Below are 11,428 nucleotides of genomic sequence, written 5' to 3'. Positions count from 1 at the left end.
TTTTTTTTTTAAGGAAAAAAAAAAGGAAACCTTTTTTTTTTTTTTTTTTTTTTTTTTGCGTATAATAAAATTTGCAGCTCGCATTGAAAATGTACGGGAATGTAGTACGGTCCGATAATTTAATTGTGTGCGAATAAAAGAATTATTTACGCACCAATACACATCGGCGTCATTTCGTCTCTTATTCGCCTTATTCACATTGATTTCATATCAATTCGCGAGTTGCGAATTTTATTAGTATGTAATAATATATAATTGTGTATGTTTGTTATTTGCGACAATTGTAATATTAAATAACTAGCCGTCGGGCGTGTTATAATTAACACAAATTACTGTTAAAAATAGTATCTTCTTTGTTTCTTTTTTGCCAGTTCTTTTTCGCTAATTAATAGTCATCAAATTAATACTACTAATGTATCGATTTTATTTCCGACGAAATCGTGAGGTGATCTGTCGATTTTGCTGGAATTTGACTTGCCAGAAATAATAGACTCGCGGAATTATGCCACACCGAATGTCTTTTGTGATTAAGGTATCCTGTTTTTCGTTCTATCGACAAAGAGAGAGATCCCGTCGTGAACATAACGAGAGGTAGACGAAGAGATATTTATCAAACGGAGTCGAGACATCTTCAGGTATAGGTATCCGCGCTACGACCTATGTTTCGTCTGAATAATTTCCGGTATCTCGTTGACCTATCTCGAAATATATGTATGAAGTGAATCTCGCATGCGCGCGCGTGCACGTATGCACAATCTGGACCACAAAAAATGGAAAAAATTTTGTATTTCGATATATAATCATATATTGTTATTTTTCAAATTTCAATGGCATCCGATGACATTTCTTTCTCTCTCTCTCTCTCTTTCTCCTCCCCCCCCCCTCTTTTTTTTACGCAAAATCAAAATGTTGGGTGGAAACTTGTGGCAGATAATTTGCCAATATCCTTGGACGTCTCGTTTGAAACAACTTAGATAAATCAAGCGACTCTATAATTACGCCTCTCATCGAGTTTGAGGAAAAAAATCCGAGTTCGTCGAGGCGATTTGTCGTCGCCAAGAATGGTGATAACGGCGCGATACCTCGCATGTGAATATAGATAAAGCGGTGGGTAGCGTCGGTTCGCTGTTAGCTTCGTCGACGCGGCGCCTCCGCGCGATGAGAAATGCGAGGTCGGAGCCAGACGCTACTTCTCCTCCCTTCATCTTCCTTTCCCGAGAGAGAGAGAAAAATACATCCAGATCGAACGCGTTTCTCGGACTCAGGGTCTTGTATCCTTTTGAGCGATAAACATTTTTTTTTTTTTTTTATCATATGCAAGGAATCTTATTCAATTTTTCAGACAACGTCAGAGGAAAGAGTTTCTTTGACAAAATTTAAGTGACCTAATACTTTGCATTTTTATCTTAATTAATTAATTACTAAATATTCGTGGGTGATTTTATTTTATTAAATTGCCATCCTTTAATTTTACTTGACATGTACATATATCGTTATCTTATTGTTGCGCTAAGTATTTGTAATAAAATTTATTTTAGATACAGTGAAAAGAACAAAAGTATCTGCGCATATCTCACCCTTTGGAAATAATTTATACCAAAGAGACGGAAAAAATATGTTACAAAATTACTTATTTATTTAGTAAAATATTTTCTTTTTTATGTAAAACTTGCACATAAAAAAAAAAAAAAAAAATTGTATTGCGCTATCCCTAAGTCTAACTTTGTACCCGATAAACGACGAAGAGTCGCCTCGCGAAAGGACCTTGAGGAAAAAGCGCCTCTGCATCCTGCTGTATCTGGATCGAGAAGATCCGCGCGCGCGCGCTTTCGTTATTACGTGTTTGCGTCAAAACTTTAAGTCCTTCGATACGTGCTGCGGGCGAAGGACGCGGCCGCGCGTAGAGATGTGGGTCACTCTACATACGTATGCGCATAGTTCCAGTCGCGGTCCTCGGGTATCCGAATGCCCCAATGACCTGGTTGTCCGGTTTCGGCGTGACCTCGCCTCGTGACGCGAGCCGGAGCCGCTTCGCGTTTGCGCTCGCAAAATCAAGGTAAACCCATCGCACGAACACACATTCGCGATTAGCCCAATTCCGCTCTTTCTCTTCTCCCGCTTTCTCTCCCTCTCTCTTTCTCTTTTTCCACCCTCGCTTTGTCTTCCCTTTTCATTACGTCCCATAATGCCCATAAAGCTTCCGCAGAGCGTAACGGTATCGTATCGCTCGACGTTTACCGATCCTCGCGTCCATTAACACATTATCAACAGTCTGCGAAAATTGTATACGTATAATGCAGGATGATTTTGTAAAATGAGTCACATCAAACCTTGCGAATATATTTTTGACGAATTTAATAATGTTCGTGTCTTTTCGACGGAAACTGTGGCCATTTCGTTCAATTATAAATAATAAAAGATCGGAGATTCTAAAGAAGAATCAAGTTTTTTCAGGGATGGGAATAAAGAACGAAAGTTTATTTAATTACATGTATACATTATTTTTAAATTGAAATATTATATATATAATTTAAAAAATAAGAAATTGTGCTATATAAAGCGTTATTTAAATTCAAGGCTGGAACAATTTGAGATTTCAACGACGGAGAAAAGAAATTGCGTCGGGGCCTACCATTCTGTTTTAAATCGCGTTAGCTCTTTAATCCATTTATCCGTTTCATTAGAAAGGCAGTGGGACGTTCATTATACTTTCCAAGTCCACGTGCAACTTGGCGGCCGATAGAGCTCCGCCTATTATCCGCCGGGTTAATTTAAGGCGATTCCACTATTTTAAGATTATAAGTTAGTGAAACTCATCGCGCGAAATTGCATGTCGAACTTTAAAACGCGTAGGCTTTAAAACGATTATCCGCTAACCGACATTCGTTCAAAGATTTATCCCGATTTTTTTACAGTAAACACGATTCTCAACGTTCTTACCTTGTAGACTTGAATAAAGAGAGCTTTTTGTCTGCTATCTATAAAAATAATGTTGCAGTTCATACAATAAATATAATATAGAGAAAAAGAAAATGATATACAATATTATTAAAAATAATAATATCAGCAGAATAATACTCTCTAAATATTTACATAATATAAACACTAACAGTAATCAAGTATATTTCAACGCTATTCTTCATTGATTGATAATTAAGTTCATCGATTGTTCATTAAATTCTCAAGCTATAAGTATAAAACTTGTCGAAAACATTGAACACACATATTTAGAATTGAATCGTCTTTCATTAATATTAATTATATGATTCGTAAAACGTGTTATCAGGAGAAACGGAAAGTTTGACAAGATACATCGCGGTCTTGATTTATACTAATTATTATAAAATTTTTATGTACACAGTTGCGTGTGACACGAATTACTGCTCGTCCTCCATCTTTTAATTAATTAAAATATCAGCATTTTATTTTTCAAGCAATGCCCATATTGGAATGCTGTTTGCACGAAGTGTAGGGACAAGACTCGTGGTGTTCCTTTCTTTTTTTATAAATGAGATCTGCTCGTTGCGCTTTTTCCGCGCGGTGAAAGCAGCGAAAGTTCGATCAGGCCGCGCGTGACGAATAAAACGAAATATTCGACATGGGCAGAGTGATGACATCGTTAGATCCACATCGCTAGATATTCAGGTGATGGTACCTGCGCGGATGAGCTAGAAACTGTGCCCGTTATATAGAGTGACCCATTAGGAATATATTTAACTACGACGACTTCACTTTCATGACATTTCGAAATCGTCCTCTGTTTAGAAAAATGAGACTTTTATTCGTACTTTTAATTAATTATTCCATTAACTTTCACAGTTGAATAGTCTAATTTTTCTTTTTTTCTTTTTAAATTATATTTCAAAGCAAAATAATGAAGCTACCAATGAAGAATAAATATAAAATAAAATAAAATAAATATCCTCGCTCAAAAGCAACGGATTTTTTGGCGCGAGGGATCAGAAAAAGAGGCAGATCCGAACACATGAATCGAATAATTGGCTGGTACCAGCACACGAATAAGTAACTTTAAAGTTCAAACGAGCGATCGTACGTCGGCGGAAACCCCTCTCGCGACTTTCATGAATTCGCGCATGCGGATTTGAAGGATTTGGAGCTTGTTACACGTAGCAGTGAGAGGACCACTTCCTCTGTGCACGATGAGTCTAAAATGAGTCTAAATCAAGGACAGAACAAGAGTACCTCCCTCTCCCTGTCTTTTCCTTTTTGTCTCTCTGTCTCTCTGTCTCTCTCTCTCTCTCTCTCTCTGTCTTTGGACGCTAATGAACGAATTGTCAGAACGGTCGGTCGCGCCCTTTCGACCGATCGATCGATAAAAAGCGTGATTTGGCGTGCGAATAAACTTGCGGCAATTTGCACTTGAATGGAGCTCAGAATAGTCACCTTAGTTGCCGTTGCTCCAGAAAACCGATATCTCGTTATCGACATATTATAAGATGACGGGGCGAGATTAAGTCTTGAGACGTGCTTTATAAAGCGTATTGCCACGCGTTGCACAATTTTTTTTTTTTCTACTTATCGTCTTTATTCTTATTTAATTGTTTTTGAACAATATATTATTTATTTGAAAAACATTTCCATTATTTTTATATAAAAAAAATGTACATGGAAAAAAATGTTTCTTACATTTTTGGTATATCTCGTAAACGTTTTTATAAATGGCACACACGTGTAGAATTTTACACAACGCTATTGGCCTTGGCATATAAAACTCTTTCAACAAAGAATAATCTTGTGAAAGTGTGGAATTTACAGCTTTTTTACGTCAGGTCATTCTCTATTCACAGTCGCGAGAATAATTTTCTAAAAAAATAATTTTATGAATGAGAGAGAAATGAGAAATCATGTTTAGTGAAACAATACATGCGCGTAATCTGAAACAAACGACAAAGAAAAAATTCTCTTTCCGATACAAAAGTCGATAATTATAAAGAATCATGAAAAACTTTGTACAATAATGTTGAGTTTCATCGAACGATATCTTTTCGGAGAAAAATATTGGAATTTCTCAAACTTTCGTTCGCAACTTTTTCCGTACACGATCTCTATTACAGAACGCGACGAAAAATAAAAAAACGTATCGGCATGCGTAATTCTATTCTCCTCCTGCGATCGATTTTTGCCCGGTGTTCGCAAACCTATGAAGTACCCACGGAAAAATTGTGTATTAAATTAGGCAACATACATATGTAGATATTTCGCGATGCCCTCGTTATATCTTAATTATATCGCTCTCGTCCGTATTATTCCACGTCATACTTAAATTAGGCAACATACATATGTAGATATTTCGCGATGCCCTCGTTATATCTTAATTATATCGCTCTCATCCGTATTGTTTCCACGTCATACACTTTACAAAACGTGCCCTCCAGCTTCTCCCTTCCTCCCGTGGCGCGAAAATTCCCGCAATGCCAAGGGGGAGTCTCTCGCGTGCGGTGCACCGGGTGATAATGCGAGCGAGGACGATGATTTAACGCTTTAACAGCAGATTGTCGCGACCACGAAGACCGCAAAGGGTCACGAACGGTCGGTCGGTCGGGGCCCTCCGGTCCAGCCTCGTCGTAATCGTCGCCGCCGAGCTGCTAATTATTTATGTTGCCCGATCTTCGCACCCTACGTTAATTGAATTCGTGTTCGTATGTGGGAGGAGTCGACTGTCCCCGGTAATTTCCCCGATGCACGAAGTGCACGCTGATTGTGCTGTCGATGAACGCTCGTTTCAGCTCCTGGCGTCCATTGTAATAGCCATCAATTTTACTGCAATTTACAATATATTTTAAAGAAGAAGAATAATGCTTATAATATCGGAAGAAAGTATATATCACATGTACATTATTATAATAAAAAATCACGTCGTTTATAAATTTCTGTTTGTATGCAGATGTATAATATATAAAAATCTTTTTTGGCGTAAAAATTGACAACTGAAAAAGTTAAATCTTGGAACATAGATTTAAATTCTCCAATATAAATATAATATATAAGAAATATATATTATAAGAAATAAAAATATATTTTTTAAATAAAACATGCGTATAGAATGATGTAATTGGCGTGCAAATTAATTTCTATAAAAAATTTACATGACCAATCACAAATCTGAGATTTAAACTCTTCAATTTCGTAACGATAAAAAGAGACAAAAATCTTTTCTATTTGCATAATTGATATCTTTCTAACTATGATGTTTTTTATGCATTGCAGATAAATTTACGCCTCATCCTCGTCAGTGGCAAGACAAAAGAGTTCCTATTCAGTCCGAGCGATTCTGCGGGCGATATAGCACACCATGTGTTTGAAAATTGGCCGGATGGTGAGTTAGTCATTATCGTGTCGAAACTTTGCTTGCACCAATCCATTCCATTAGCGTTGATATAATTGCTATAGGAGCGGGATCTCCCGTGTGATCTATCCGCAATTATTACCATTAATTACCGATATGCCATCATGTCACGAGAATAGAGTTGCAAAATTATTTGTGAAACACATCCAACATTCAAGAGACATTCATTAGAGTCTCTCTAGACCCAAGAATTTTTGAAATTAGAAAAATCAGACATCTGAGAAGAAAAATAAAAAGTCAAGAAAATTCCGTGTATTAGACATTAAAAATATTACTGTGCAATTAATAAGCGAATGTCCCGTAATTTTATAATATATTTAAAATATTAGAAATTTGAGTAATATGGAGAGTATTTTTTCATTTTAATATAATAAATTGATACATAAAAATTACGAATTTATACGTTATGGAATTGTATGAACATACACAGTAAGTAGAAAAATTCACTCGATTTATAATAGAACGTTCGTATTTTCCTCGTCTCGTATTTTATAATTTATATCAACACACAAATACGTTTGCTACGCCGCTTTTTTAAGATTCAAGAGGTTCGGTACACTCGGAAACTTTTCGCGAACAGTTGAATTGAGCGGACGAGAGAGAGAGAGAGAGAGAGAGAGAGAGAGCTCTCAACATCTCGCAAATGTTACCTTCGTGTTGCAGACTGGGCAGAGGAGGCGGTCGCCAAGGCGGAGATCCTGCGGCTAATCTACCAGGGTCGTTTCCTGCACAGCAATGTCACGCTCGGTGCTCTTGGGCTTCCCTTCGGAAAAACCACGGTGATGCATCTGGTGCCGCGGGAAAATCTTCCGGAGCCTAATTCTCAAGGTGAGTTCGCGAGATACGATCCTCTTATCTTCCCCTCCTCCGTACGCACACACAAAGACTTATGAAACTTTTTACATCGCGAGCTTCCCTTCCTATCCCTCCCCCCGCGCTTCTTAAAGACTTCGTCGCGTAAACAGACGTACACGTAATTTTATTTCCTAGCTTCTTTCAAAATAAACCACCGCACACACACAAAATCATAATCACTAAATTAATTACAAAACCACCATCGCGAACCTAAAATTGAACCACAGAAAAATCTCTTTTTTTTTTTTTACGTTATTAACGTTTATCCGTGAAACATAAATGTTCATTAAACCAGATATAAAATTTAATTATTTGGTTAAAAAAATTGTTAAAAATGTTATCATAATTACAAGTTAATTTAAAAAAAACGTGAGAACATGTAAAAATTATTTTGTATAATTAAGTAAATAAAAAAAAAACTAGTGTAAAGAAAATATGTTAATTAAAATAAATTAACACATTGTTTCCTAAAATAAATTTCTGTCTTCATAACATCCTTTTTTTAATTATTATAATTTTCAATTATATAAAAAAATACATGGGTGTGTGTGTGTATGTTGTGCACACACGTGCATAAAATTTTTATATAACATAGCTTTTCTCTCTAGAGGAAAAGAATTTACTCGGCTAAGGGTTAATTCCCCGCAACCTGTATAAAAACACTTTGCGCATACTCTGCCGCACTTTTATTAATATCATGTTAAATCTGTACTCGTTATCGTTCTTTAAATTTGTTTACTCGTCGGTCTAAACTGAATCTATCACACATCGGTACGTGACGCGCTTGCGTAATTATTACGGTAAAATCTCGTTACAACGAGCTGCCGCCGTGGATCTCGAAATTGAATTTGTTATACCGAAAGTTCGTTATATCAAGCCGCGTATTAGACGCGGAGATTCAATCACACTTCGTTACAGCGAAAATGTCGCGTTCCATCGGTATTCATTATAATGGAATTACATCGATTAGCTGTATTTAGCTGCTATTTGACGGCAGTTTATACAGGACGCTCAAGAACGCACGGATATTTTAAGAACATAGGAGTTTTTCGACAGAAATTTTTTTTTTTTTTTTTTTTGGCAGAGATATTGAAAATATTATTATTTTTTCTTTCGTAATTTCAAGATTTCAAGCTTTTACGAAAAATAGAAACGTTTCAAAAAATTATGCTAAATTAAAACATCGAGTTGAAAAATAGATTAGAAAATTCTATATCTTAAAATAAAAATTACTTTAAATTAATATAAATCTAACTTATTTTATAATTTGGAAAAGACTTCTTGACGATTTGTAATTAGAAAAACATTTTCGACATTTTCGCTAAGTAAGATCGACTCTAACGCGGCACAAGTGCATTGATAAGTTAGGCAACAGGATTCGCATTACGTATGCATCTTTATCGATTTAACACAGGTCACTGTGCAATCGGTTATCAATGAAAGTTCAGATATCTACTCGCAGAATCATTCGTCGCGTAAATGATTGTTCGGTGATCGTCAACAAGTAATTTCTCATTGCGCAACATTGTCATTATCCTTCGTGCATTCTATGTAATCTTGCGTAAAATGCACATTTCGCAAACTCTTTGCATTCCCTTTGCAACTTCTCTGTCGTTTCCGGCACACGTACTTCCGTTTACGCGAGCTTTTCCGATGAATCTAATTTAATGACGATTCGACAATTATATGTTAAATTGATAGAAATCTCCAACAGTTTATTTTTCATTTTTGTTCTTCTTTTTATGCTGCGATATCAACTTTATCGCATGCGACTCGCTTACTGCTAATTATTAATCGATGTGAGGGCAAGTGCGACGGATAAAACATGGTCAGGTAGTTAATAATCAGCTTTGATCGACGGAGAAGATAATCGTCGAGGAGCGATGCATTGTGCAACTTCCCAACAACACGCCGTTACTTCACAACACGGAGGAGGTTTCCTCCTTTCTAAATTGGCCTTTTCATTTGTGCATCAGTAGTGTAAACTGCAACACGAAAATCGAAGAAAAAATGCATATTTGTTTCCGGATAAAGAAATGGTTAAAGATGAGTGAAAAGTTAAACCTCCTCTACTTTGTTTTTCTCAAATATTTATGGGTTTATTAAATTGTTATTATTTGATTAAACAACATAAAAATAATTTAGCAGATATTTTAAATAATATTTGTATTTATACATATTGATTAATATAACTGATAATCGCTTCCTGTTTATGTCGAATTTATTATCTTTAATTTAAAACGATGTTATTATGTATTTCAGACAAAATATCTTACACATCTGAACAAACTCTTTGTATCGTTATATTTAAATCTAAGTTTTTTATTGTATTTATATTTTAACATTGGTCATTCTGGATTCAAGATATCGATACGTGTTATAAATGCGTATTCAATTACATCGATTAATAATCAAGTATTGACTTATTCTTATTTTTGATCTCTTTTTTAGGTATTCTACCTAACGGTGAGTTTATGTATATCATGCCCGATGATCCCGAAAACTATGACTTCAACCATACGATACGTTCTAATCCTTAATCCAACGTGTGAGTCTTCCTAATCCTTATCGCTTACTGCCACAAATTCCAACCCCATTGCACGCGTTTCCATAACAGTGAATAAATAGAACGAAAAAAATAACGTACACACATACTTTATCGCTTAAAAAAAAAAAAAAAAAAAGATTCAATAACACCGCATGATGTGACAGATAAATGGGATCCAACAGAAAGATATCATTTATGACTAATTGTAAGTGGAATATAGACCCCAATATTCTTTTCACGCAAAAGAGATTTCGAGATATCTTATATCTTATATTTAATAATATTGTATGCTATATAATTTATATTACTGTAGAAGACTAGAAAACAAATGTTTTCTTTATAAGAATATCGCAATAAAAAATAAAGAATACTTGGTATATTTATTTCTTTGAAATGAAACTAAATCAATTAAATTCTATGAAAAAAAATTATATATATAAAATATATCTCGCGTGCGTTGTACCAAAAAATAAAAGTATAAAAAATATACAAAATGAAAGTTTTAATCTAAAAATAAATAAAATTGGAAAAAGATCGAAAAATGCCATTGTATGATTTTATTGTCAATTTTATTTCATCAAAATTATATGCATACGTGCATATAATTATTCTAAATTATGCAAAAATTATTAAATTTCTTCGAAAGCATGACACGCTTTCTCAAGATCCCATTTAGCCTGTAACCATATTCCTCATTTTAGTCGTCGAAACAGTTATTTTGCGAAGACATTAGATATTTTTCACACTTTCACACCTGTACAGTATTATATATGCACACTCCTCTATGTATCTCGCGATGCTGAATCAACGGGAGACCCCCCCCCCCCCGCGCCAAAAAAAAGGGGCACGCGATTGAATCGCACGTGTGCGTTTCTGTTTCAGATCAGAGACAAAAAAGTAAAGGCGGTGGAAGTAGTTGCTGCTCGGCTTCTTGCTGTATACTCTAGATCGTCCCCCGGTGGTCGTCGCCGACGTCGGTGGTGGATTTCGCGCGGATGGGCGCGCGACATAGGCGAGCGCGGGCTCACCCGAGCGCCGAGGAGCCATGGTTTCTAAGATTTCACGCTGATGTATAATCGTTAGTGGCTGAGCTCGTGAGCAGTGTAGCACGAGACAGAGATAGAAAGAGGGAAAGAAAGATTATATCGCTCCGGTGCCCTCGTTGAACGGGGCGATGACGAGGAGGAGCAAGCGATGCGGGCAGCAACGGTGCCGCTCCCCGGCGCGGATGACACGTCGTCGTCGTCGTCGTCGTTGCACCGGTCGGGGATTTCGGTTCGTTTAGTAAGCGATAATGCGTGCTCGATCGATACGCGCTGGAAATTCCGAGCGGGGAAAACTCGGCTCGGAAAGAAGAGGAAGAAGGGCGGATAGGATAGCGTTGCGAGCTAACGGATCGTTGCTGGCACGACGGTTAGAGTTTGCCGAGAGGTCTCCGGGTCGCCGAGTTGCGCCGATAGCGATGGTTTACTAACTTGGACTAACGACGTCACTTTGGACGTTATGGCTCTTGTTGTGATATACGGATGGATGTGAAAAGGATTTGATTAACGATAATCGATTTCGTTAACGGCTTAAATTAAGTTTCGATAAACTTTTTTTTTTCCTCCCCCTCCTCTCCTGTGCCCGGCTTACGATGATATTGTAACATCGGAAGA

The 11,428-nt window shown here is 36.6% G+C and overlaps 1 protein-coding gene across 1 annotated transcript in view; it reads left to right on the top strand.

The window, feature by feature from the left end:
- LOC115236423 (ubiquitin-like protein 3) overlaps nucleotides 1–10,892 on the top strand; it is a 52,543-nt gene extending 41,651 nt beyond the window's left edge. Inside the window, exons 2-4 of the mRNA XM_029808863.1 lie at nucleotides 6,229–6,337; nucleotides 7,031–7,195; nucleotides 10,653–10,892. Of these exons, the coding sequence (XP_029664723.1) occupies nucleotides 6,229–6,337; nucleotides 7,031–7,195; nucleotides 10,653–10,717 (339 nt within the window). The 3' untranslated portion in view covers nucleotides 10,718–10,892. The remainder of the gene's footprint in view (nucleotides 1–6,228; nucleotides 6,338–7,030; nucleotides 7,196–10,652) is intronic.
- Nucleotides 10,893–11,428: the final 536 nt, after the last annotated feature.

Source organism: Formica exsecta, unplaced genomic scaffold, assembly GCF_003651465.1.
Source record: "Formica exsecta isolate Colony F162 unplaced genomic scaffold, ASM365146v1 scaffold247, whole genome shotgun sequence".
Lineage (NCBI taxonomy): Eukaryota > Metazoa > Arthropoda > Insecta > Hymenoptera > Formicidae > Formica > Formica exsecta.
The sequence above is the reverse complement of the archived record's forward strand: the minus strand, read 5'-3'. Positions and strand labels throughout refer to the sequence as shown.